General features: G+C 46.3%; 1 protein-coding gene across 3 annotated transcripts in view; it reads left to right on the top strand.

Annotated features, from left to right (window-relative positions):
* Positions 1-27,159, top strand: part of FLI1 (Fli-1 proto-oncogene, ETS transcription factor) — a 161,181-nt gene that overhangs the window by 77,489 nt on the left and 56,533 nt on the right. For all 3 annotated transcript variants that reach the window (XM_060250838.1, XM_060250837.1, XM_060250839.1), the window contains exons 2-3: positions 9,994-10,205; positions 22,984-23,141. In XM_060250838.1, the coding sequence (XP_060106821.1) occupies positions 9,994-10,205; positions 22,984-23,141 (370 nt within the window). The remainder of the gene's footprint in view (positions 1-9,993; positions 10,206-22,983; positions 23,142-27,159) is intronic.

Here is a 27,159-nt window from a genome sequence, read left to right as displayed (position 1 = left end):
GGTGCCCTCCCCGCCCTACTTTGCCATGTAGGTGGCAGGGCGTGGCACCACAGGGCGGCACCACAGAAGCAGGCGGCAGGCCTGCCTAGGGCACTGTGTGCCCTTGGGCCAGCCCTGGATGGGAGCAAAGGAGGTGAGTGGAGAGTGTGAGGCAGTGGTGACAGCGTGCTGTCAGGGCCGGCTCTTCCACTAGGCAAATGAGGTATTTGCCTTGGGTGCCGGCCCTGGGGGGGGGCACTAAATTAGGTATCCTCCACCTAACTTTTTGTTTGAAAACATTTGCTGCTGCACATTAGCTAGGAGTCAGCTCTGGGTGGAGAAATACCTGCAGATGTGAGGGCTGGAGCTTGGAGAAGGTTGGCCTTGGTGGGGACTTCAGCCAGGTACAATGCCGTAGGGTCCCCCTCCAAAGCAGCCATTTTCTCCAGAGGAACTGATCTCTGTATCCTGGAGAGGAATTGTAATAGCTGGATATCTCTTGGTCCCACCTGGAGCTTGGCAACCGTAGTTGTACCAGGATGTAAGTATCTCTCTGCTGATTTAAAAGGTTGGTTTCTTTGGAATGTTGTGTGTGTGCATGTGTGCGCGCACCTGGAAGTCATAGTGACAATTCATCTGTTTTTGAAAATTGGTTATCAATGCGGGGGGGGAGGGGGAGCTGCCAGAAGGTAGCCTTGCCTAGGGCACCAGATAGTCCAGGGCCGGCCTTGCGTGCAGTGCAAGACCAGGTGTGCGGACCGTTCCTATCACTGCTTCTGTGCCACAGGGAAAAGTGATGCAAATAAAATGGCATGGCCTTGCTGAAAGCATAGGAAGAATTTTAAAATGGTTGCACCAGCTGCAGTGATCAGGGATGTGAAAGGTCAGTGGCTATGGGGGAAGCCCTACAGCACAAAGCTGTAAAGTTCCTAGGCTTAGTCTTCCCACTGGAAGCTTTGCCAAGTCATCATTTCCCCTGCTGGGAGCTGAACCCAACTTTCTGCCACACCCCAAGAAGGTGGATGGAGACAGTCAATTTTTAAGAAGAGCTGAAAGACAAAAGCCTTGTTTTCTGTAATGGGTCAGTAGGGTTGCCCGGTCTGGATTGACAAATTCCTGGGGAACTGGAGATGGAGCCATGGAAGGTGAAGTTTAGGGAGGGGAAGGGAGGGAGTTCTGCAAGAGTTTGACGCCAAAGAGCAGGGGTGGCCAAACTTGCTTAGTGTAAGAGCCACACAGAATAAATGTCAGATGTTCAAGAGCTGCAAGACATGAACGTCAGATGTTTGAGAGCTGGAAGGAAGGAAGGAAGGAAGGAAAGCAAACGGATGGGGGAGGGGGAAAGAAAGCAACTTTAACTTTAAATGCATTCTCCAAGCTGCCAGCTGGCTTGGCTTGGCAAAGTGATTTAAAGAGAGAAATGCCTTCTCCAAACCGGCTGACGTGGTAGTGCAGCTTCGAGAGCCACACAGTATGTGTGAAAGACCCACATGTGGTTCCCAAGTTGCAGTTTGGCCACCCCTGCCATAGAGCTTACCCTCCGAAGCTGTCGTTTCCTCCAGGGAAACTGTTGTCTGAGGATCAGTAGTAAGTCTGAGAGATCTCCAGGCCCTACCTGGTGGCTGGCAACTCTGTGTGTACATATACACATGTACCTGGTGAAACAGGTCTTTCAGGTTTCCAAAGAATGGAAAGCCTGTTTGTCCAAAGTTGAAAGCATGAGGGCACGTAATATGGGCAGCAATGTTCCCCCTAAATGGCTTCAACTCTCTGAAAACAAACAAACAAAAAATTGGCTTCACTCTAAATAGCAATGTACACAGATACTTGAGACAGTACATTTGTTAGTCAAAAAACAAGTCTTTTTCAGAAAAAAATAATCCTGTTTTGTTATGCTATATTTGATCAACAAAGCACTCCCTCTTTGGGGGGGGGAGGGGAGTAATATTTAGTCAGTCTTTGCAGGAGGACAATGAATCTTTGATCTTTTAGCAGGGTCCCTTGTAAATGGGGCCAGGACTGGAAAATTGACTGTGGTCCGGAACCAGGAATTCAGCACAATGTTTGACTGAGCCGCAGTGAGAGTTGGAAGGTAGCGACGGACATTGTAGACATATGACAAGCACATTGATGGCTTATTACTATGTCTGACTCAGCTGGATTTTGCAAACAAGCCAAAGAAGAGGGAGGATGAAACACTTCCCCCCCCCCCCCCCCCCACCTTCCAGGACAGAGAATAGTAGAGCCACCAGAACAGGGATGGTGAAATATGTAAAGAAAGATCATGCAAAGACATGAGGCAATAATTCAAAATGCAAAAATGCCCATGCGGGATCTTAATCTGTTCTTCTAACTTGTGAATTCTTTCCCAGCTTCCAGAGAGTGAAGTCAGACCACTGACCTGTTTCTGTCCCGTTTTTGTCTTTATGGTGATGCTACTTTGTCGACACCAGTGTGAATACCCAGATCAAAATGGTTAACTGGAACAGCCTTCTCCCAGACTGGAGAAAGATTGTATCTAGAGACCAAACTGCTCGCATTGTTGAGGATCTCCGATCAGATTCCTTAATCCATAATATATTTGTAATACGACCCAGGTGGGCAGCCGTGTTGGTCTGAAGCACTAGAATGAAGTAGGAGTCCACTAGCACCTTTAAGAGCAACGAGGTTTTATTCAGAACGTAAGCTTTCGTATGCATGCATTCTTCATCAGGCATTGGCGCGGGGCACAGTGAGCAGAGCTACTTCTAGCTGGTAGGTGGTAGTTAAGAATGCAAAGTGCCCATGCAAATGCTATCTGGACCAAATGTTCTTTCAATTTGTTAATTTCACTATTTTGCCCTTAGATTCTAACTTTGTACCACTTTGCATTCTAAACCACTGCCCACCAGTGACCAGCCATAAGTAGCTCTGTTCACTGTACCCCGTTCCATTGTCTGATGAAGTCTGCATGCATACAAAAGCTTACATTCTGAATAAAACTTCGTTGCTCTTAAAGGAGCTACTGGACTCCTTCTTTGTTATATTTGTAATAAGTAACTTCAGGGAAGATTATATGGACCAGAGTCTTAGAACTGAAGAAGGGGACACGGAGGCGAACTGTCCATCCTGTGCTATTTCCCCAGTCATAAATGCCCCTCTCTGGGTTTCTTTAAACCTTGCTTCTTTTTAATGTGTCTGTCCCGTCCCTTTTATATTAAGTGCCACTAAGTCACACTGAGGAGGAAGAAGACTAGGTTTTTATACCTAAAGCTGCAGTACTGCAGTCCTAAGCTCTGATCACGACCTGAGTTTGATACCCAGTGGAAGCTCGAGGTTGACTCAGCCTTCCATCCTTCCGAGGTCAGTAAAATGAGTACCCAGCTTGCTGGGGGGAAAGTGTAAGTGTAAGATGACTGGGGAAGGCAATGGCAAACCACACTGTAAAATGTCTGCCGTGAAAACGTTGTGAAAGCAACATCACCCCAGAGTCATAAACAACTGGTGCTTGCACAGGGGACTTTTCCTTTCCTTTCTGTACCTTAAGGAGTCTCAAAGCGGCTTAAAATCACATTCCCTTCCCTCCCCACAACAGGTACCTTGTGAGGCAGGTGGAGCTGAGAAAGTTCTGAGAGAATTGAGAGAACCAGGAATGACCCAAGATCACCCAGCAGAGTTCATGCAGAAGAGGAATGGGGATCAAGCCCGGTTCTCCAGATCAGCGTCTGCTGCTCTTAACCACTGCACCACACTGGCTCTCTTATGTGACCGTCCTCCACAGAGTCTTCCTTGGTGGTGTCCCTTCCAAGTGCTGACCCCCAGGCCGCATTTTGGGCAGGAGCTCACAGGAGCTGAGCTCCAGAACCTCTAAATTTTATTGTGCTCTTTCTATCTTAACCCTCCCCCTCCAAATGCTTGCTTCTGGGCTCCAAACCCCTTGTGAGAATTTTGAACTCTTAAGATTTGACAAGCTTTCTAATTTATCCCCACAAAAAAATGGGAAAATTACTAAAACATATAAAGCAAGCAGACGGCAATCTTCATCATGCCACTGTGGCCACATAGGAGAAAGTAATTTTAAAAGTATGATGCGAGTAAGGTTTTATTATGGCAATCAAAATTCAAAAAGCATTTGAAGGCAGATGCTGTGCTGATATAATTTAGTACACCTTCCGGTGATGTCAGGGGTGTGCGGCATATGCAAATGAGTTACACTGCAAATGAGTTGTGCTAATGAGCTCTAGCACCTCTTTTTCTGAAATGACCCCTGCTGACCCTGATTAACTTCCGAGCTCTGATGAGATCAGGTGATACCATGCTGCCTCCCCTTCCCTCTCTTCTCCCTATCAGGGCTAAAATCAGCCGGTGGGGGGGAGTAATGTTTTATTAGATAAGTCTTGGGAGGGGAGTGTTAACCTACCCATCCCCGGAATCCATATCTCTAGCTCTCCCCTGTGGATGGTTTTTGCAACTCATTTATACACTGGGGAATTTGATCACCAATTTCCCCCCAGATCATATGTCGTTGGGTCACAAGACCATACTGTCGTCTTGCTTCATGATCCTGAACTTAATCAGTCATCATTGCTTTTGAATGATTGTTTTTGGAATGACTGGCTTGTCTTTTTAACAGTGCTTCTGATGGTTTCATTTGGCCACTTACAAATCAATATTGTCTTTATTGCATTTTACTGCATGCAGTTTTTGACTTGACCTGACTGCCAGTGTTCCCTCTAAGCTGAGCTAGTGTGAGCTAGCTCACAGGTTTTTAAACTCTGGCGCACATATTTTTGTCTTGGCTCAGGAAGGCTGGCCCTAGAGCAAACTAATTCATACAGTGGCTCGCAACTTTAATGTCAGTAGCTCATGAAGTAAAATTTTTGCTCGCACGACTCCACAGCTTATAGGGAATATTGCTTACTGCACATATTTGGGTGCACTAGCTATCTTAACAGGCTGCTGTACTATCAGCTTCCCATTTTATCAGCTTGCTTGGTTCATCCTCTGCTTTGGAAGGATGTACGTCATTGGCCAGGCTTTGGAAAGTGAATTTGCAATCTGGGGGACACTGATTGAAGAAGCGGTTCAACAACAGTTCAAAAGGGCTCGGTAGCTTTGCCGACAGAGGACTCATTCTGCAGTATCAGGGATCCAGAGGTTATTAACCCCTCGGTCGTTATCTTGAAACAACAATCCCTGATTGCCTGGATCAGGTGGACCAGGAACGCCCTTCCATTGATTACAATGGCTCGTTCACAGGGCCCTTGTCCTTCTCCAGGGAAACCTTTGCTCCACCCACCTCTGTGCATGACAGATAATAAGCTCGGCTGCTGTTCTCATGATGACTTAGCCAAAGATGACGGCAATGTGAATTAAAAGCCCTTGATCCTGTTACCCACTACTGCCCTACCGTTAGTATGTAATCGGATGACTTCATTGGAACATTTCTCTAAGCAGTAGTATTATTGGAGCAGGACTTTGGGGGTGGCAGTTCAGGGCCCTGGTTTACAGGCTCAGACTTGCATAGGGTTGCCAACTCAAGCTTGGGAAATTCCTGAAGATTTAGGAGCGGAGCCGGGGAAAGGTGAGTTGTGGGTGGTGTGAGAAGGCCATAGAGTCTGCCATCTGAAGTCCCCATTTTCTTCCAAGAGAACTGATTTCTTTAGTCTGGAGATCAGTTGCAATTCTCAGGGATCTCCAGGCCCCGCCTGGAGGTTGGCAATGCTAAACTTTTATATTTGAATTATACATTACCTTCAAAAAGGGGAGGATCCAGAATCCAGAGACTAAAAAGACCTAACTACACAATTGTTCCTAAGCAAAGACAGCTGGAATCACAGTTGTCTTGCACCATGGAAGCTCACTGGGTGACCTTGGACCAGGCAGTCATGCTCTCTCCACCTAACCTACCAGTTTGGTGTAGCGGTTAAGGGTGCGGACTCTTATCTGGGAGAACCGGGTTTGATTCCCAACTCCTCCACTTGCATCTGCTGGAATGGCCTTGGGTCAGCCGTAGCTCTTGGAGAGCTGTCCTTGAAAGGGCAGCTTCTGTATGTGCTCTCTCAGCCCCACCTACCTCACAGGGTGTCTGTTGGGGGTGGGGAAGGTAGAGGAGATTGTGACCACTCCGAGACTCTGAGATTCAGAGTATAGGGTGGAATATAAATCCAATATCTTCTTCTACCTCAAAGGGTAGTTGTGAAGATAAAATAGAAGAGAAGAGAATGACGTAAACTGCTTTGGGCCCCCATTGGAGAGAAAGGTGGGAAATAAATAAATGCCAGTGCCTTGTTTTGTCCCAGGGATAGTTTTAAGAAGCCCAGGCCATTTCACAGTGATATAAAAGTGCAAGGAATCTGTTTTCATTTTCTTTTCTTCTAAAGAAGCAAGTTTCTTGCTCTGCTGGTTGTGAAGAAGCTCGTCCAAACAGGGTCATGCGTGCTGAACGAAGCCAGACAGGAAAGAGGGGGAAGAGATGAATAAGATTTCCAGCAGTCAGGGTGGGGCTTCAGTGCCCCAAATAACTCTTGGCCCTGCCCCATCCCTATCGAAAATAGAATAATTTTTTTACAAATGCAGGTTGCAGTGTTTGGCTTGGTTCTGGATCTTTGCTTGGGCTTAACTCTCTGTTGTTCAGTGAGCCAAGATGTAAAAGGCAGTCAGTTCAACAAGAATTAGTCTTTAAGGAAAAAATCTAGAGACATATAAGCACATTTCAGGATATCAGAGCAGTTTTTTAGGAGGCAATTGATCATTGTACTTGGGTATTAAACTCACTCTGTCTCTCTCCACGCCCCCCCCCCCCTCAAAGTTTACCTGCATCTAGTCGTAGCAATTTTATGAGCTGTTTTGGTCTCTGGATTTGCTCTATTTCTAGTTTTCTCTAGTTCTCATAGGCTGGTCTGTGATCTGATTTTCTTATTCCACCTCAGTTGTTTTAATCCAAGTGTACAACTTTGAAAATAAAGTTTTAATCTGCAGTATGATTACAGGTTCTTTTAACGGGTGTTACCATGATAGGTGAAGCCTTGATAATTACATTTAGTCTATACAAAAGCTTAATTTCCACAAGGAGAAATTTCTCCAGGAATTATAACCAGTCTTCTGACTACAGAGACCAGATCCCCTGGAGCATATTGCTGCTTTGGAGAGTGGACCTTGAGGCATTGCATGCCTCAAGGTTCCGCCCCAAACTCTGCCTTCCCTAGGCTCCATCCCAAATCTTCTGGAACTTTAGAAGCCTGGAGTTGGCAATCTGATTGGCACCCCCACTGAGCTTCTTTCCCTACCCAAGAACCCCCCCCCCCCAAATTTCCAGGAATTTCTCAAGGCAGAGCTACCAATCCTAGCCTGACCTTTTCTCTGCTGTCTGTTGAGGATGTTATGATGTGGTGTGTGTATATATTCAGATTTTCAAAATATGTAAAATATGTAGTGCAGATTTTCAAAATAGGTAAAATAAAAAAGAAACAGGTCCTGTACTCACTTTTCAAGTACAGAGATTTCTGTCTTTTTCATCCTTTGGAGGATAGGACTGCCAGTTCTCCAGTGGGAATTCAGAGCTTTACTGGTGACTGGAGAATTTTTTTTTTTAATGGCCATTGAGTGCATGGTGTGATGTCACTTCCGGGGAAAACCTGGAAGTGACGTCATGCCTCTTTAGGACTCGCCTGAAACTCTGTGGTACAACCAATAGCCACCCTTATGCCCCCCTCCCTCTGGTCTTCCACTTATTGCCAGGCCAGTCCTGAAACCCTATGGAGGTGGGTACAGTGAGGAGACTTCACCAACTTTCCAGTAGATTTGCTCGCTTGGGAGATACATCATAAAATGCTGGGCTAGAAGGTGGAAAGACAGCATAATGTCCCAAGTCAGGAACATGCTTTGGAAGAGGTTTTGGGGCTTTGGGAACCAAAACCAACATCCTGTTTCCTTGCTGTTCTGCTTTAGAAACATGCTTTGGTTTCTCACCTCAGGAACAGAAATTGTTCTTTCTAAGAATTCTCCCCGTACCTCTTCTCGTTCTCAAGGTGTTTTTCCTAACTGTGCCCTGCAATCATTTTAGCCGCGGCAGCCATCAAAGCCAGCCTTCTGTAGCATTTGGGGGCACATCTGGCTCAAGAAGGCAGCGGCTGTTTTCTGTCGACAGTCGCAGAAACCTGGTCTGGGCTCAGCTCTGCCACAGACGGAGCCCACAGCAATATGCCAGGAATGTGGCTTAAAATTGGGGAAAGCTGGAGCTGGCCCTTTCCCAAAGACCATACCGTGCAAGATATAAACACAAGGCTTCTGTCTCAGACTCAGTCTGGACGCCTTTGACAAAGATCAGGGCAGGCCGGCAATTGCGTAGAGTGGAAAGAACTCCCATTAGCTGGTGGCAGCGGGGACTTTATCGTGGGGACTTTATCACTCTGAGGAACACGCCATTGTATTACGTGTGACCATAGACTGCAGGGGAGACCCATCTTGAAACCACCACTTTTGGGGATACCTGGATCTTGCTGAGCATTAGTGTTTTGTTGTTGTCCAGTCGCACAGTCGAGTCTGACTCTTTGTGACCCCATGGACAAAGACACGCCAGGCCTTCCTGCCTTTTACCATCCTCCAAAGTCTGCTCAAATTCGTGTTTGTTACATCAGTAATGCTGTCCAGCCATCTCATCTTTTGCCGTCCCCTTCTTCTTTTGCCTTCTGTCTTTCCCAGCATCAGAGTCTTCTCCAGTGAGTGCTCCCTTCTCATTTGGTGGCCAAAGTATCTGAGCTTCAGCTTCATCATCTGACCTTCCAGGGAACAGTCCGGGTTGATTTCCCTTAGGACTGACTGATTTGATAGTGTTTACCTGAGTGCATATGTGTGTCTATATGTACATGAGTGTATGAATATATTCATATTTGTATAGGCACAATGAAAGTCCAACATTTAATGAATGGCCGCATTCACAGGTGATGAGCCAACAATCCCAGACTGATTGGAAGATTTTCAACTAGGAATTAATGAGCATGCCCTTTTAAAGTTTCTTTTTATGCTCATATCTTATTATTGCAAACCTTTGTTTCATCCATAGTTATCGCAGGCATTACCGTTTTTATTGACATTTACTTAAAACATTCATTAGCCACCTTTCCCCCTTGTGGGACTCAAGACTTACGATACAGTATATAATTACTGTATGGCAGCATAGAAAGACAATAAAAACAATTGTAAACCCCACAAAAAGTTGCAATTTAAGAGCTCCAATGAGATCTGTGGATAATAAAAGCAAAATCAATCAGTTGGCTTCCTAAATAAAATCGTGATCAACAGCCTCCTGAAGATCAACAGTGGGGGAGGGCAAGCACACCTTCCTGGAAAAGTTGTTCCTTAATTGCGGGGCTGCCACGGAAAAGGCCCTTTCTCATATGCTCACCAAACAAGTATCTTTAATTGATGAAACAGTCAGGAGGGCATCTCCCTGTGATTTTAATACCATTTTTGCACTGTTCATATGTCACATGCCAGTTATGTATATATGTATATGCAGGGCTTTTTTTTTTTAGCAGAAACACACAGGAATGCAGTTCTGGCTGGCTTGGCATTAGGGGGTGTGGCCTAATATGCAGTGAGTTCCCATTGGACTTTTTCTACAAAAAAGCCCTGTGTGAAACAATGGTGATGGCAGGGGTGTGACCTAATATGCAAATGAATTCCTGTTGGGCTTTTTCTACAGGAAAAAAAAGCCCTGGTTACATGAATCATGCCTTTAGCTGTTCTGAATTTAGCAACCTGCCCAAATAGGCAAGTTTGCTTTGTTTTTCTGCTCTGTAAAGCTTCTGTTCCCAATTCTAGCGAATCTTGTTGCCAAAACTCAGAAATTTTTGCTTAGTAGCTGAAAGGGTAGCTGAAAGATTCAGTCTGCAAGTCTGTGGCACATGCCAGTTTTCAGGGGCAGCCTAGTTGGACATCTGTTTGCTAGCACAAAGGCAAACATAAATGGAGTGCTATTTTATTATGGCAAGGAAATTAATCCTTCTCCCCTCCCTTCTCTTTGCTATCTAGGAGGCTCTCTCGGTGGTGAGTGAAGATCAGTCCCTTTTTGATTCCACCTACGGAGCTGCTGCTCACCTCCCCAAAGCAGACATGACGGCCTCAGGGAACCCCGATTATGGCCAGCCGCACAAAATCAACCCGTTACCTCCCCAGCAGGAGTGGATCAACCAGCCGGTCCGGGTGAATGTGAAGAGGGAATATGATCACATTAACGGATCCAGGTGAGAACGGGCCCAGTGTCCTGGAGGTGTGTGAATGGCAGAAAAAGTTTGCCATTTTCCTACGGGCAGGTTTTATATTGATTTATTGCTTTTCCATCCTTGGGAGATTTTGAGGCATCCATTGAAGCTGATGGGCAGTAGATTCAGGACAGACAAAAAAGAAATACCTCCTTACAAAAGAGAGTGATTAAAATGCGGAATTTACTGCCACAGGATGCAGTGACAGCCACAGGCTTAGCAAGCTTTGATTAGATAGTGTTGTGTATGTGAACCAATGTGTATGTTAACTAGCGTTCCTGCCTGGCTCATTGGAGCCTTGAGGACTGAGCTTGGGGACTCAGGAACGATGGGCAGTAGGATTCAAATCCCTGCTGCCCTGCCCCAATCACGGTTCCCCTGCTGGTTTGAATGATCCAATGGCATCCTAGCGTGGGAACCTTGAAGTGTATATAGTTGGCTCCGTTTGGCAATCTTCTAGTTCAGCCGTTACCATGATGTAACTAATAAAGAGAGCTATGATCACTGCTACCACGTCTCTTCAATGCATTGAACCCACTATGTTATAGATAGATTCCTGGAGGATAGGTCTTTCAGTGACTACTAGCCCTGGTGACTAAAGGGAACATCCACATTCAGGGGCAGCCAACCTCTGAACCCCAGAGCCAGGAGTCAACATCAATGGAAGGCCTTAGCCTCTATGCTCTGTTGTTGGCCGTTCAGAGGAACTGGTTGGCCGCTGTGTGAGACAGGATTCTGGACTAGATGGACCACTGGTCTGATCCAGCAAGTCTTTTCTTATGTTCTTGTGAATGAACCTCCATTCAAATAATCAAGATAGATTCACATGCTCCAGGAGTCCCATTGCTGCTGCAAATTGGCAACCCTAGTTTTACACAACAGCGACTGTGGAGCGGGGTGGACAAAGGAATCAGAGGAAGTTCAAAGCAGGAGATTTTTTAGCAGTTTTAAGGATGTATGCAGCATCTCCATGTTGCAAATGAGATGCACAACACTGCAGTATGAGAAGAATTCCACTCATAAGATTTGTTTTGTTTTCATGATCAAAGCTTTTGCCCAGTACCTTTTGGCGGTGTCAAAGGAATAGAGCAAGTGCTCAGTTGGCAATCTGTGTTTTCATAGGAGTGAATTTTCAAAAGTGTATAGAGCCGTTATAAATACATATTTTTTTTTTTTTTGCACTTATGACCTTTTCATCCTGGTCAGTTAATTTTGCTGCTTCTGATGGAGTTTCATCTATTTTGCTTGATGTGCGAAAATGCAGAAGCAGAGCCCAGAGGCAGATAAAAGAAGAAGAACTGGCACATTCAAAGGAATCTCATTCTCCAAAAGAAATGGGGACAATATGTAAGGCTCTGCAAGCCAAGCCATTTAAAACTTGTCCTTCTAGCAAGGAACCAGATAAATATTTTTGAGTGCTTGTGTCTGTACTGGATTAGCGGCTGTTATTGTTTCAGAAATATGTCCTCGAGGAGCACCGTTTCATAAAAAGAATGTCCGACTTTCCTTTTAAGGCTGGTCTGTGGGTGTAAGATGGTAAAGATGGCTATTTCAAGCCTGGTATCTGATAGATTAGAATGTAAACTGGGGTTGTGGGAGGACAAATGAAATCTTGATTTACTGATCTGTGCTCAAGTATCTAAATTTAAGCCAGTCCTGTCCCCAGAGCTGTTACTGAAACAATTTAATCTCATTTTCTTATTCCATTTTTGCCCCCTTTTCAGGGCTTTTTTTTAGCAGGAACTCCTTTGCATAATAGGCCACACACCCCTGATGTAGCCAACCCTCCTGGAGCTAAGAGCCCTGTAAACTCTTGGAGGACTGGCTACATCAGGGATGTGTGGCCTAATAAGCAAAGGAGCTCCTGCTACAGAAAAAGCCCTGCCCTTTTTACAGATCTCATATATGCACTTTCATGTGCCTCTCTAAGGATTTCAAGTACTTGGAAAAGGACACCTCTTATCAGGGCTACAGCTTAAAGGAAAGAAATGGTCCTACCTTCCTGCTCCCCAGTGCCATTTTCCAGAGTTGAAATGGCTCAAGGAGAGGGGAAGGTGTTACTTGAGCCATTGTGTGGTTGCACATATACTAACTGCTTGTACATACAACTGCCCAATGGGAAAGAACACCTCTCCCCACCCCCTGTTTTGGATCTATAAAACAGCACGAGGGGGAGCAGTGCAAGCCCTGCCACTAAGCAAACTAGGTGATTACCTAGGGTGCTGGCCTTCTGGGCGTGACGACTTGTGCACTCCCCATGGACTCAGTGATGTTATCAGTGTGTGGGGGGGTGCCAGAAGTTAGCCTTGCATAGAGTGCCAGACAGCCTAAGGCCAGCCCACAGGGGGAGTCAGGAACCTTTCCTCCCTCTGTGCCACTGTCTCAGTTGTGTGTTGGCTGCCAGTCCCCAGAGACAGCTTGTGTAAAATGTAAGATGTGGTTTGGCCCTCGGTGCCACAGCATCCACTTTACATGCAAAAGGCCATAGAATCGTCGGGTTGGAAGGGACCTCCAGGATCTTCTAGTCCAACCCCCTGCACAATACAGGAAAATCACCCCTGCCCTCCTTCTCATGATCTGCTTAAGTTCACAGAATCAGAATTGCTGTCAAATGGCCATCTATCCTCTGCTCAAAAACCTCCAAAGAAGGAGAGCCCACCACCTCCCGAGGAAGCCTGTTCCACTGAGGAACCTCTCTGTTAAGAAGTTATTCCGAATGTTTAGCCAAAAACTCTCTTGATTTAATTTCAATTAATCCCCATTATGTTATTTATTTTAGCCCAGTTTTCCAGCCTGTCAAGATCATCCTGTATCTAGACTCTGTCTTCTACTGTATGTGTTGTTCCTCCCAATTTAGTTTACTCCCCCAGAATCTCCAGTTCAAAGCAGGTGATATGAAAAGACATCCAGCTGAGATCCTGGAGAGCTGCTGCCAGTGAGAGTAGACAACATTGATCTTGATAGACCAGTTTCAAAGGGTACCCATGCTGGTCTGCAGTAAAACAGCTAGATTTGAGTCCAACGGCACCTTAAAGACCAACCAGATTTTGGGGGTGCAAGCTTTTGAGAGTTCAAGCTCCCTTCGAAAGCCTGAAAATTGTATTGAATCTCTAAAGAGTTACTGGACTGAAATCTAACTGATAGACCAGTAGTCTGACTCTGTCAAAGGCAGTTTCACCGGGGATTGTTAGGAGCCAGAGTTGCTGGCTTTTTAGCCCCTGACTAGTCCAAAATGTTTCCCCTGATCCAATTTGGTTGGTGACAGGAGCATTGGGTACTGTATAAAGGATGATGGCTGCTCTGTGTGTGGATGTTTCTGTGAAGCATGTTTCTTTTGGAGGCTGCTCAAAAACACCGCCATGGGAAAGGAGGCCCTAAGGACCAGAAAGGAAGGGCCCATTAGTGGGCAGGATGTATATGAGTTCTGGCAGAAAAGGAATGCATTCAAGACGAGCAGCACAGACCAGTGTGGTTAGAAGAAGGTGGGGTAACTGATATCAGGATGTTCTGGATAAGGACTAAACTATCTGTGACCTAGAGACCCACAGTTTAAGAGGCTAAAAGAAGACTGCAGATTTATACCCTGCCCTTCTCTCTGAATTAGAGTCTCAGAGCAGCTTACAATTTCCTTTATCTTCTTCTCCCACAACAGACATCCAGTGAGTAGGTGGGGCTGAGAGAGCTCTTACAGCAGCTGCCCTTTCAAGGACAGCTCTGTAAGAGCTATGGCTGACCCAAGGCCATTCCAGCAGCTGCAAATGGAGGAGTGGGGAATCAAACCCGGTTCACCTAGATAAGAGTCCATGCACTTAACCACTACACCAAACTGGTGTCCAAATGGCACAGTTCCTGTTTGTACCATGACATTGGAGGGGGAGGGGGGATATCTCCAAAACACAAGGAGAAACAGTTGCAAGGGTTGGGGTTCCCAATGCATTTTGATTATTTCAATCGGAATCCTCCAACTGTACAAATCCCAGGGTTCCAGAAAAGTTTTCTGAGGGACAGAAAGTGTGCTGCATTTTGAATTTTCCTCCTGGCTGTTTTTCCCTTCCACCCCATTCGTCTTTGACCTCCTCCCCTTCCATAATGCTTATCGGGCCCCCACCCCAACCCCTTCCTTAATTCATTCACAATGCCCAAGCAACCCTAGGAGAAACCTTGGTCATTAACTTATTAGCAGCTGTGGTGACTCTTTGTTTCCTTGGCTATTATTTTCCTTCCTCTCCTCTCCCGGGGACAGAGGCTCCTTGAAAAGCTGGGCAAATTGTCTCAAGCTCAGCGCAGGGAAAAAGGCCACCTGGGTTATTTTAAGCATTTCATGTTTTCGCCACTGGGAGGAAGAGCCGGTAATGAAAATGAAGTCGTCTCAAGACATGATAACCTTTTAGCCCGAGTGCCATAATTGGAAAATTAACCGGGATGCTCAGCTTTGTGCCTCCCTACAAATAACATCGAGGCATGAGCCTTTTTTGCGGTCCATTGTCACACCTCCGACCCATCCTCTTTCACCTGTTTTGTGTGCCCCTCAGCTGCCTACCTAGAGAAGCTGTAGCCAATCTGAGAGGTTTCAGCACATCCTGCACTTAGGAGCAAACAGTGAACTCTGCCTCTTTCTTCTCCTTCCTGTCTCTCTCTGCCCCTCAGTGTTTCCTCTTCATGGGCAGCAGCTTCCTTAGAAAACAGCCTTTAGTCCCCTCTTTACTTGCACTCTTTACTTGGGGAAGGCAGTGGCAAACCACTCCGTAAAAAGTCTGCCATAAAAACGTTGTGAAAGCAACTGTCACCCCAGAGTCGGAAACGACTGGTGCTTGCACAGGGGACCTTTCCTTTCCTTTTTTTACTTGCACTGTAAGCCCTAATGTGGTCACTAGATGGCTTGTATTCGCAAAGGAGAGAGGGGAAAGGGAAGCCTTTGTCTCAGATGGACTGGTGTAGAGGTTATGCTGTAGTCAACAGATCACAAGCCTGTCTAGGGCAGGGATAGGGAACGTTGGCTCTCCAGATATTTTTTGCCTACAACTCCCATCAGCCCCAGCCATTTGGCCATGCTGGCTGGGGCTGATGGGAGTTGCAGGCAAAAAAACATCTGGAGAGCCAACATTCAGATTCGAGTTCAGTGACACCTTAGAGATGAAGGGAGATTTGATTCACGAAAGCTTGTACCCTGAAACTCTTGTTGGTCTCTAAGGTGCTTCTGAATTCAAATCTAGCTCTTCCTTGGAGGTTTTTAAACAGAGGCTAGATGGCCATCTGACAGCAATGCTGATCCTGTGAACTTAGAGGGAAGTGTTTGTGGATTTCCTGCATAGGCTTCCCAATCCCCAGGTCCCAGCGGGGGATCCCCCAGTTTTACAGGCTTCCCCCCTCCCCCAGCCAGCTGGCCGGTGGGGGAAACCCCACCCCCACAGCCATTATGCACCTCCATGAACAATTCCCATAAGGAATGATGAGGAATTGATCCGCGGGTATCAGGGGCTCTGGGGGGCTGTTTTTTGAGGTAGAGGTGCCAAATTTTCAGTATAGCATCTAGTGCCTCTTCCCAAAATGCCCCCCAAGTTTCAAAAGTATTGGACCAGGGGGTCCAATTCTACGAGCCCCAAAAGAAGGTGCCCCTATCCTTCATTATTTTCTATGGAAGGAAGGCATTTTAAAAGGTGTACTGTCCCTTTAAATGTGATGGCCAGAACTCCCTTAGAGTTCAATTCTGCTTGTCACACCCGTGCTCTTGGCTCCGCCCCAATGTCTCCTGGCTTCACCCCCAAAGTCTCCTGGCCCCACCCCCAAAGTCCCCAGATATTTCTTGAATTGGACTTGGCAACCCTATTCCTGCATTGTGCAGGGGGTTGGACTAGATGACCCTAGGGGGTCACATTCAACTCTACGATTCTACTGCAGACCAACACAGCAACTTTCCTGCCACTGTCTAGGGAATGCTCATTTCTTCACACACACCCTCTCCCTGGAGCAAATGTTCTCTTCCTCTTCCTTTACCGCAGTTCAAATGCTAGCTGGGGTGGAAGTTATGATTGCCATGTCTCCTGCTTTGGTAGCTTCCCGCTGCCACTCCGTGGGAAGAAAATTAATAAGAAAAAATACAGTTGGTTGGGGGAAGGGAATCCAGAAGAGATGCCACATTGTTGTAGGGTTGGTTTTGCAATACAGTTTTTGTTGATTCCTAGAGAGGGGTGACAGAAAACCCTGGAAGTGATATCACACTGTAACACTAATGGTGCCGCACGCCATGTTGCCAGCCCCAACTCCTGCGGGGCACAGTCGATGGCTGGCAATTCAAGTGAAAGCGGGCCATTCCTTTGGAGCCTCACATGCCCACAGTGAACTGGCTCATATAATCTCAGTTTTGTGGAAAGAAACTGGGTTTTCCCCATTTAACTTTTGACCTTAGGCCTTCAGGTCAGTGGCTCACCAAGTCAAATAGGAAGCCTGTTTGTTTTTTTCCCGTCCAGTGAATCATCTTTCATAGCTGCTCATGGATTTATGATCGTTATGTATTATGTAAAGCATTATGTCTGCTGACCTGGATAACCCAGGCTAGCCCGATCTCATCAGATCTCAGAAGCTAAACAGGGTCACTCCTGATCAGTACCACGTAATGGTTTTAAATTGTAACTATATTTTAATCAGTTTTAACTTGTAAATATGAATGTTGTTAGCCGCCCTGAGTCCGCTTGCAGAGAGGGCGAGAGAGAAATTTAAAGTAAGTAAATAAATAAATAAGTATTTGGATGGGAGACCACCAGGGATGGCCATGGTCGCTACACAGAGACAGACAATGGCCAACCACCTCTGAATGTCTCCTGCCTTGAAAGCCCAATGGGGTTGCCATAAATCGGCTGCAACTTGATGGCGACCCTTCCATTATGCATGTATTAAATTATCTACTTATTTCTGAGCAGGAACACAGTTCCGATTGGCTTGGCATCAGGGGAGTGGCCTAATATGCAAATGACTTCCTGCTGGGCTTTTTCTACCAAAAACGCCACCCTGGTTTCAACCATAGAGTCTTTGCGAATCCTATAGTCGCCGTCATCAAGTCATCCTTTCTGGGTTTTGCAGGAATTTGCATCCCACCCCCAGAGGGTTCCAGGCTGTGGCTTGGCAGCTGTACAATAACAGAAGGAGACAGAGATGTACTTTTTTAAAAAATTCAGAGAATCTGTTACATCTCGTGTTATAATGATAAAGTGATATGATGATATTGTGGTGTCAGTTATTTCTTTAAAAAAAATTGCAAAAGCCCTGGTTGCCCAGGGGAAGGCTGCTGCTGGGGGACTGGGGCAGGGAATCTGTGGGGAAACTTACCATGTGGTTTCCCTGTTCCCATTGTGCTTTATCAGCAGCCGCACCGGCAATGGGGAAGCCGCATAAGCCCTATCTGTGTGGAAAGCACCTATGTATACTTAAAAAGGCATTTGAGATGGTTGTAGGGTAAAGGTTGCCAGAACTGAGTTACCTCTCTGTGGGAGGGGCTGTGGCTCAATGGTAGAGCATCTGCTTGGCATGCAGAAGGTCCCAGGTTCAATCCCCAGTCATCGACAGTTAAAAGACTTGGCAGTCGGTGCTGTGAAAGACCTCAGCCTGAAACCCTGCTGAGAGCTGCTGCCAGTCTGAGTAGACAATGCTAACCTTGATGGACTGAGGGTCTGATTCAGGATAAGGCAGTTTCATGTGCTCATGTGGCCTTCTGTACCCATACTTTGCCAACTAGAAACTGTCCCTCCCGGAGGGGACACTATGGCAGCTGCAGAGTTGCCCATCAGTGCACATGGACATTCTACTGGGGCAGCTAACGTGCCTTCAAGGTCATACCAGGTCACAAAAACAGTGCAGTGTGGAAAGCAGAAGCTTCTTTCCTTCTCGCTGATTTGAACGAGGGGGCTGAGCGCTTATGAGACTGAGTTCCCAGCTAGGAGAGGTCTGCCTAGAAGTCCCCATGGAGGGTAAGCATCAAATGTATTGTGTAGTCATGCCTGACGTCCATTCACAATGCCTGCTTTATGTGCAGGTTTTAAATTGACCTCCTGCAAGGTGGTTTGTCTGCTCTGTGATGTTTGCACAGAGTTCTCATGTTCTACGTCTACCCTGGTTTATAAGGTGCTAATGACGTCTTTAAAATTCCTTCTGCTTTCCAAACCAGCCAGAATACAAGTGGCAGACTTGTTGTGCGAATGTGTCAAACTAAGTGGTTTGCAACCAATGTTCTTGCTAACCTGTGGAGTCTTGTGAGGAAAAATTCTGCTTTGTGAGCTACTGGCATTAAAGCTGTGAGCTGCTGCATAAATTATTTTGCTCTGGGGCCATTTTTCCTGAGCTAAGATAAAAATGTGTGTGCTGGAAGCTAACAAACTGTGAGCTAGCTCACACTAACTCAGCTCAGAGGGAACACTGTTTGCAAATGTCATACAGATACTCTTGTCAGAGAGCCAGATTCCTGTCAAGTGCATATCCAAGAGATGCCACGCTACTGCCTGGTACCCTAGGAGAATTTGAGGGACAGGGACAGATATACTGGTGTTGTGCTGGCTTGCAGTCTCACTTACAGCAACCCCCCCCCCCCAAAAAAAAAGTAACATTATGACATTAGGGGCAACATTTTGGATCCTCCAAAACTTTGTGGTTAAACCATAAAGTTTTTGACAAATCCTAGAGTGTCACCTCTGATGTCATGGCATCACTTCTGGTTCTTGCTGGAAGTGACATTGCATGCTGGAGCAATACTGCTATATCCCCACACTCCGTTTCCTCCCCCCTCTAGCCTTTGAGGTACCAGCAGGGAATGGTCAAGACTGGCATCCTTAGTATATTCTGATGCAAAGGTGGTATCACATTTCTGCCACATACTTCCTCCAAGGGTGGCATAAATAGCTCATTGTCACAACAGCCCTGAGCTATGGGTTAGACTTGGGATAGAGTGTGAGCCTAGCTGCTGAGTGAAGATTTGAACCCTGGTCTCCACAGTCTTAGTCCAGCACCTCAGACTCCACACCACACTGATTTACTGCATATTGTGTGAAATACCTTCAGTTTGAAGACTTTGGAACAACTTTCTTCCCTACTGAAACGAGGCACATGGAATGACATTAATGCATACTCTTCCTCTCTGCATTCTCACCTCCACCCCCCTGCCCATCTTTTACTGTTTTTTCTATTTCCAATTTTATATTGTAAGCATCTCAAGGCGAGGTTACCTGTCATCTTGCACACTGCAAAAAGTTTACCTACATTGATGACATTATAGAAGTAATGGTAATAGAATTGCCTGGAATGCTGGTAAACAGGAAACAATTTCCCTGTTCACCTTTCCTTTTTAATTTGCTTATTCATGTCAAGCACAGCTTGACTTGCTTCCTTGAGTCATTCATGAAGGGGTGTAGACGAATTGTTCCATGGTGTGGACACTTTGTTCACCTCTAGTTTTATTGTACTGTGTTAGGATTGAGAGTGCTGCTGGACATTCTCAAGGCCCACTGAAATAAGAGATGTTTCATGCTTCAGACAACAGTTGTGGCTGCTATGGCTATACTGACATTTTCCAAAGTAAATCATGCACAGTGGATCTCCATCCCTAAACCCATAATGGGCACATACAGGGGAACTGGAGATAGAACCATAAACGTCATTCTCTTCTTCTCCATTTTATCCTCATAACAACCCTCTAAGGTAGGCTAGGCTGAGAGGGGGGGACTGGGCCAAGGTCACCCAGTGAGCTTCCATGGCATGTGAAGATTCGAACCTGGCTTTCCTAGATCAACACTGGAACCCACTGTGGTCCATTTCCCTGTTAAGTGAGCAGGCATGTGTCTCTAGGGCTGCCAACTCTTTGGCTGAGAAATTACTAGAGATTTTGTGGTGGAAACTGGGGAAGATGAGGTTTGATGAATGGAGGGACCTCAGTGAGTATTCAGGCCTGGCAACTGGTGGGACACTTCCCCAGGCGGCTTCACCATCGATATGCTGACACCAGTCTCAAGGTGCTCTAGCATTTGGGCAACAACTTTGTGGTTTTACTATAGAGCTTTGTGGATTGCTAGAATATCTTAGGTCCACTGCCAACACACCAGTTGGGGCACTGGAGGGCACTGAAAGGAATTGCTGGGACACCTCCCGCTATATAGCTATAATGCCGTAGAGTCCACATTCCAAAGCAGCCATTTTCTCCATGGGAACGGGTCCCTGTAGTCTATATAAATTGCAATTCTGTGAGATCCCCAGGCTCACCTATTCAGGCTCCAGGCACTTTGTAGATGGAGGCAACTTTAGTTATGTGAAATTAGCAGTCTGCTGTTTCATGCATGAATCCTTCTTTTAGACCTGTTGGCAACTGAGACAACACTTTGGAGAGCAAGTCAGTCCTTTAGGGTAAAACTTCTTCAGAGTGCCAGATGTCTTGTACTCCAAATACTTGCAGCTTTTAACACCTGACACTGAGAATTTCTGCCACGAGAATTTCTCCCCCTCCGTCTGTGAGGCCCGCCTGCTCTGCAGTCGCTCAGCCCCTTCTCTCATTGCCACAGGGACATTAAAACTTCAGCAATTCGCCTCTCCGAAGACCGCCTTTGGTTCCGTGCCTGGAAAAACAGTAGGCGAAATAATGCAACCTTAAATTCTAACATGTGTAAGTTTAAACGTCTTATTTCCATTTCCAAGCCACGTTCCCTCCAGAAAGCCATGAGGAAAAAATTACCATCTGCCTCAAGAATATCTCAGCAGAGCGTTTATCTCCCAGCCATGATCACTACGCTGGAGTAATTCTGCCTTTCACAAACAAATGTTAACGTTCCCAATTGGCAAATCCTCGAGGCTTGTTCACCAGACGGTCTTTTCTTCGCAGCAAACAGGGCAGGTTCTTTCAGAGCTGTTCAGTTGCTTTTTTTCACGTGTGTGGTTGGAAAAAGCTGGATGGTGGACTGGGTGGGGCTTCAGACTGCCAACCTCCAGATGGTGGCTGGAGATCGCCCAATCTTACTACTGATCTCCAGATGACAGAGATTCAGTTCACCTGCAGAAAGTGGCCACTTTGGAAGTTGAGCTCTATGGCATTACATACCTCTGAAGTCCTTCCCCTCCCCAAACCCCAGTGTCCTCGGGCTCCACCCCCAAAAGCTCCAGGTATTTCCCACCCCAGATGTGGCAACCCTAGTGGGACTGTTCTGGGAGGAGTGCTATTCATAGGGTTGCTAGCCTCCAAGTGGGGACTGGAGATCTCCTGGATTACAATTTCCAGGTGACAGAGATCAGTTCCCCTGGAGAAAATGGCTGCCTTGGAGGGTGGGTTCTATGGCATTATACCCCGCTGAAATATCTCCCCTTTCCAAACCCCTCCCTCACCAGACTCCACACCTTCAAATATCCAGTATTTCCCAAGAAGGAGTTGGTAACTCTGGGTGTGAAGCATAAGGACTTTATTTATTGAATAACTGCTTCCAAATAGGAGAGAAGGATCCCTGAACCCAATTTGCTATTCGAATATAAGAAGTTTCATGTCTTCCTCAAGAGCTCAGTCCTTTCCAATTAGTGTCTCAACCAAATTTCTTTCAAATGTACACAGTAGCCTTCAGCAATCACCCAGAGCATAAGCTTCACCAGTATCCTTGGGCTATTTGTTCTAATTTGGTTCATACTTGGCCTGAGGTATTTCCTTATCCTCAGCAAATTATTTTGTTGCTTCCCCCCACCCATCTTTTGTGCCTCATCATATCCTGAGTAGCAGAGCATCAAATGACTGAGAGCATCACACTGTTGACCATTTTCATTATTAATGGTTTACCTTTTCCCTTTTGCAACAATGCCTGCGGCTTTGGGCTAGATCAGAAGGAGGTGCCAGTCAGTAAATGAGGAAGATTCCAGTCCAGTAGCACCCTAAGGATGAATAAGATGTCCAAGGTGTAAGCTTTCGAGAGTCTCAAATGCTTATGCCCTGGAAATCTTGTTCTTTATGATGCTGCTGGACTCAAATCAAGTTCTTCTGCTGGAGACCCCCCCTCAAACAATCATTAAATGGGTTGATTTAGGGGTGTCTTCAGAACAAATCAGGACAGGCCCACAGTTGGAAGAGAAGGAGGATGTGTGTGGATACGGTGTGGGGGCAGATGTGGTCACAGAGCTTGTTGACATGTCATCTGACAACTGCGAACTGGGATGCCCAAGTGCCCTCAGTGGGCCCTGCAATCCAGTGTGCCTTCATCCAAGATGCTCCGACATTCAGACATGCAGCTCATTCTTGTAAACACGTTGTTGTTGCTGCTGCTGTTATTGTTATTGTTATTATCGTGCCTTCAAGTCACAACTAGCTTATGGCAACCTTGTGGGCTTTTCAAGGTAAGAGATCTTCGGAGGTAGTTCACCATTGCCTGCTTCTTCATAGAGCCCCTGGGCTTCCTTGGTGGCCTCCCATCTAAATACTAACCAGGGCTGACTCTGCTGAGCTCCCAAGATCTGACAAGATCAAGGTAACCTGGACCATCCAGGTCAGGGCAAACATCTTCACAGCAGGGCTTTATTGTTCATAAACATCTTAATAGCAGGGTTTTATTGTTCATATAAAGCCACAGATATGTTGTTAATTAGAGTCCTGTTTCTGCCACAGTACTGCACGTTGACAGAACATCTATGGTCTTCGTAGCAGGAGTGCATTGATATCTCCCATAGGTTTTAATTTGGGTGCAGGAAGCACAGGGAAAACTGTCACGTCTAAACCAAAGATAGAATTGCTGATCAGATTTTGGTGTTCTTGTTGCAGGGAATCTCCGGTGGACTGCAGCGTTAGCAAATGCAACAAGTTGGTTGCTGCGGGGACAGAGTCCAACCCCTTGAGTTATGGCACCTACATGGATGAAAAGAACGGCCCTCCTCCCCCCAACATGACAACCAATGAAAGGAGAGTCATCGTCCCAGCAGGTAGGGTGCCGCTAGAAGAAGAAGATGATATTGGATTTATATCCTGCCCTCCACTCCGAAAAGTCTCAGAGCGGCTCACAATCTCCTTCCTCCCCCACAACAGACACCCTGTGAGGTGGGTGGGGCTGGAGAGGGCTCTCACAGCAGCTGCCCTTTCAAGGACAACCTCTGCGAAAGCTATGGCTGACCCAAGGCCATTCCAGCAGCTGCAAGTGGAGGAGTAGGGAATCAAACCCGGTTCTCCCAGATAAGAGTCCACAGACTTAACCACTACACCAAGCTGGCTAGTTTTGATGCCAGTTTGAGTCAACTGCATGAAATTTGGTCTCGGACCAAAACTTGGGTGGAATGAAAAAAGCATTTTGTTGTCATACTTACAAACCATTTCTTCAAGCCAATGATTAATTTTGTTTTGGAAACTGGTTCGTAGGCAAGAGAACAAACTAGAGCAGGGGTGGCCAAACTGTGGCTTGGGAGCAACATGTGGCTCTTTTGCGCATATTGTATGGCTCTCAAGGCCCCCACTGCCCCGTTGGCCAACTTGGAAAAAACATTTATCTCTTTAAATCACTTCTGCAAGCCAAGCCAGCTGGTGGCGTGGAAAATGCATTTGAAGTTAAAGTTGCTTTCTTTCCACCTCTCTTTCCTTCCTCCCCCCAGCTATTTGCCTTCCTTCTTGCCTGCCTGCCTGCCTGCTTTCAGACATCTGATGTTCATGTCCTATGGCTTTCAAACATCTGATGTTTATTCTGTATGGATCTTACATTAAGCAAGTTTGGCCACCACTGGTCTAGTCCTCATGTTTCAAGGAGAATTGAACACCACTTCTATGGTCAGATGATGTTCCTACTACTGTGGTCTCTTTGCCCATACTGATCGTGCGCTCATACCCACACCCTGTTTCTTCATCCTGTACCAAGAATCTCAGTTTTGCAATGAGAAAAAAACTTGGCAAAGGAAGTGGAATTGCTCAAACGGCAACAATTATTCAGAGGGCAGATACTGGTGGAGCATATGAGGAAGATGAAAATTAGTTGTTGATAAGGTTTCATGTGCATGTGTTTTGATAGGGTGAATTGTATTTTTAGATAATAGTCATGGGGAGAATGTACAGGAAGCAACTAAAATGCAGATATTCTGTGATAAACCAAGCTGCAAAAATAGCAGCCTACTTTAATGATGGAAATGATAGAAATGCATAAAAATGTAAATTATAAATTAAATTACATACAAATACCATTTTCCCATTCACAATTTACTAGGATGTGCAGCCACTCATAGAATGGTAGTATGGCTCAAAATTAACTTAGATCTAGCCTATACAACTCTCTGCCACAAGATATGGTAATGGCCATTAGCTTAGATGGCTTTAGAAAAAGTATTATTCATTTTGATCTTTATACCCCACTTACACCCCATTCTCCCCTCCTCCATTTTATCCTCACAACCACCCTGTGAGGTTGGTTAGGCTGAGAGAGCGTGACTGCCCAAGGTCACCCAGTGAGCTTGTGGGGGGCTGAGTGGCGATTTGAACCTGCGTCTCCCAAGTCCTCATCTGACACTCTCACCACTATGTATCACCAGCTGGGCTGTAATAATATGAGCAGAATATCAAAAGACATAATAGAGCCTGCTGGACCAGACCAGCCTGATTTTTCAGGTTGGGTTGCCAGCTCTGGGGCGCAAAATACCTGGAGATTCTGGGGGTGGAGCCTGGGGAGGGGAGGGGCTTCAGCAGGTTATATTGCCATAGAGCCCACTCTCCAAACAAGCCATTTTCTCCAAGGGAAGCGACCTCTATTGTATGGAGATCAATTGTAACAGAAGGAAACCTCCAGTTGCCACCTGGAAGATGGCAACCCGAGTTGCAGGTCAGGAAAGCGGTATGGGCATGAGGAAAGGCTGACGCATTTCTTCACACATGCCATAATCACTGCAACATACATGTGCCTACATAGACTATGGTTGCTAGCTCCGGGGTGGGAAATACTGGGAGATTGGGGGGGAGCCTGAGGAAGGTGCAATTAGGAGAGAGGAGGGCCTTAAATGAGCCTGTCACGGGATGCCGGAATATAAATATAATAAAATAAATAAATAAATGGGGAGTAATGCCTCAGGGTCCACCTTCCAAAGCAGCCATTTTCTTGAGGTGAACTGATCTCTGTCGCCTGGAAGATCAGTTGTAATCCCAGGAGATCTCCAGCCGCTAGCTGGAGGCTGGCAACCAGGGCTTTTTTTAGCAGGAGCGCACAGGAATGCAGTTCTGGCTGGCTTGGCATCAGGGGGTGTGGCCTAATATGCAAATGAGTCCCTGCTGGGCTTTTCCTACCAAAAAAAGTAGGAAACAATGGTGATGTCAGGAGGTGTAGATTAAAATGCATTGAGTCCCTGCTGGGCTTTTTCTACAAAAAAAAAAAGCCCTGCTGGCAACCATATACCTAGGCCATGTAATGTGTGAACCTGCCTGTCACAGTACCTCACGGCCCCTCACTGCAGTCAGTAAGGTTGCCAGTCTGGAGGTGGGGCCTGGAGATCTCCCGCTACTACATCTGATCTCCAGACAATAGAGATCAGTTCCCCTGAAGAAACTGGCTGCTTTGGTGGGTGGACTGTAAGGTATTTTAGCCAGCTGAAGACCCTCCCCTCTCCAAACCCCACCCTCCATTGGCTCCACCCCCATAATATCATGTACTTCCCAACTTGGGCTGCCAATCCCCAGGTGGGGGCAGGGGATCCCCTGGTTTGGAGGCCCTCCCCCCACTTCATGGTTATCAGAAAGGGAGGGGGAGGGAAATGTCTGCTGGGCATGCCATTATTTCCTATGGAGACCGATTCCCATAGGGTAGAATGGAAAATTGATCTGGGGGTACCTGGGGCTCTGGAGGCCTATATTTTCAGCATAGCATCTGGTGACTCTCCTCCAAACACCTTCCAAGTTTCAAAATATTGGACTGGGGGGTCCAGTTCTAGGAGCCCCAAAAGAAGGTGTCCCTATCCTTCATTATTCCAAATGGAGGGAAGGCATTTAAAAGGAGTGTGGTGGTCCCTTTAAATGTGATGGCCAGAACTCCCTTTGGAGTTCAATTGTGCTTGCCACACCCTTGCTCCTGGCTCCACCCCCAAAGTCCCCAGATATTTCTTGACTTCGATTTGGCAATCCTATTCGCAACTCAGAGCTGGCAATCCTAACAGGATGTGTGTCTTTCTCACCTGCTGTGGTGCAGAAAACATGGGGGTGGGGAGGAAGAGAGGAAATTGTTGTTCTTAACATCACCATCCATGTCAGAAACCCTAAAGCTGGATCTTCATTTAGCAGTTGGTGCAGTAAGAGAAAGCTGTGGCCAGAATCCAGGGCCTGGTCTTCCACCCTCAGTGTTGATTCTGCACGGCCAGCGTTGCAAAAAAGGGGTTGGGCGAGTGGGAGTGAAAAGTTTGTTTTTGTCGGTACGGTCTGGAACTATGAGTCAGACATATAAAGCAAAGCTGTCTGAGCGAGGAGAGGTCATTGAATAGAATTTACTACTTTCTGGAGCCCGATCATAAACAGCCCTCCCCAAAAAAAAAGTTTTAATAACCATCTGTACAAAATTTGTCACGGGCCAGATTGCTGGAACTGCTTGTCCCATGGAAACCTGAAAACGGAAGGGGAGAGAATGAATAGGGAACAGGGCGCCCTGTCACTGGGCTAATGTACCGTAATCCATTGAGAGGGGATAATCAAGCCAGCCTTGTTCATTCCAGACTCTGCCACAGACTTGCTGTTTGTCCTTGGGTGAATTGCTTTCCCTATCTCTGCAGTCTTTGCAAATCAAATGCACACTGCAGAGGATCTAGTGGTAGAGAATAAAAGCATGGAAATGCAGGAAACTATCCTTCCTTCCCTGACCATATAAAGCTGCCTTGTATCAAGGTAGACCATTACTGTCTGCTTTGGCTGATAACTACTCTCCTAGGCCAAGAGTAGCCCTTCCCAGTTCATTTTCACCTGAAATCCTTTAACTACTTTCTGGGGATTGAG

This window comes from Heteronotia binoei, chromosome 12 (assembly GCF_032191835.1).
Source record: "Heteronotia binoei isolate CCM8104 ecotype False Entrance Well chromosome 12, APGP_CSIRO_Hbin_v1, whole genome shotgun sequence".
Taxonomy (NCBI): domain Eukaryota; kingdom Metazoa; phylum Chordata; class Lepidosauria; order Squamata; family Gekkonidae; genus Heteronotia; species Heteronotia binoei.
The sequence above is the reverse complement of the archived record's forward strand: the minus strand, read 5'-3'. Positions and strand labels throughout refer to the sequence as shown.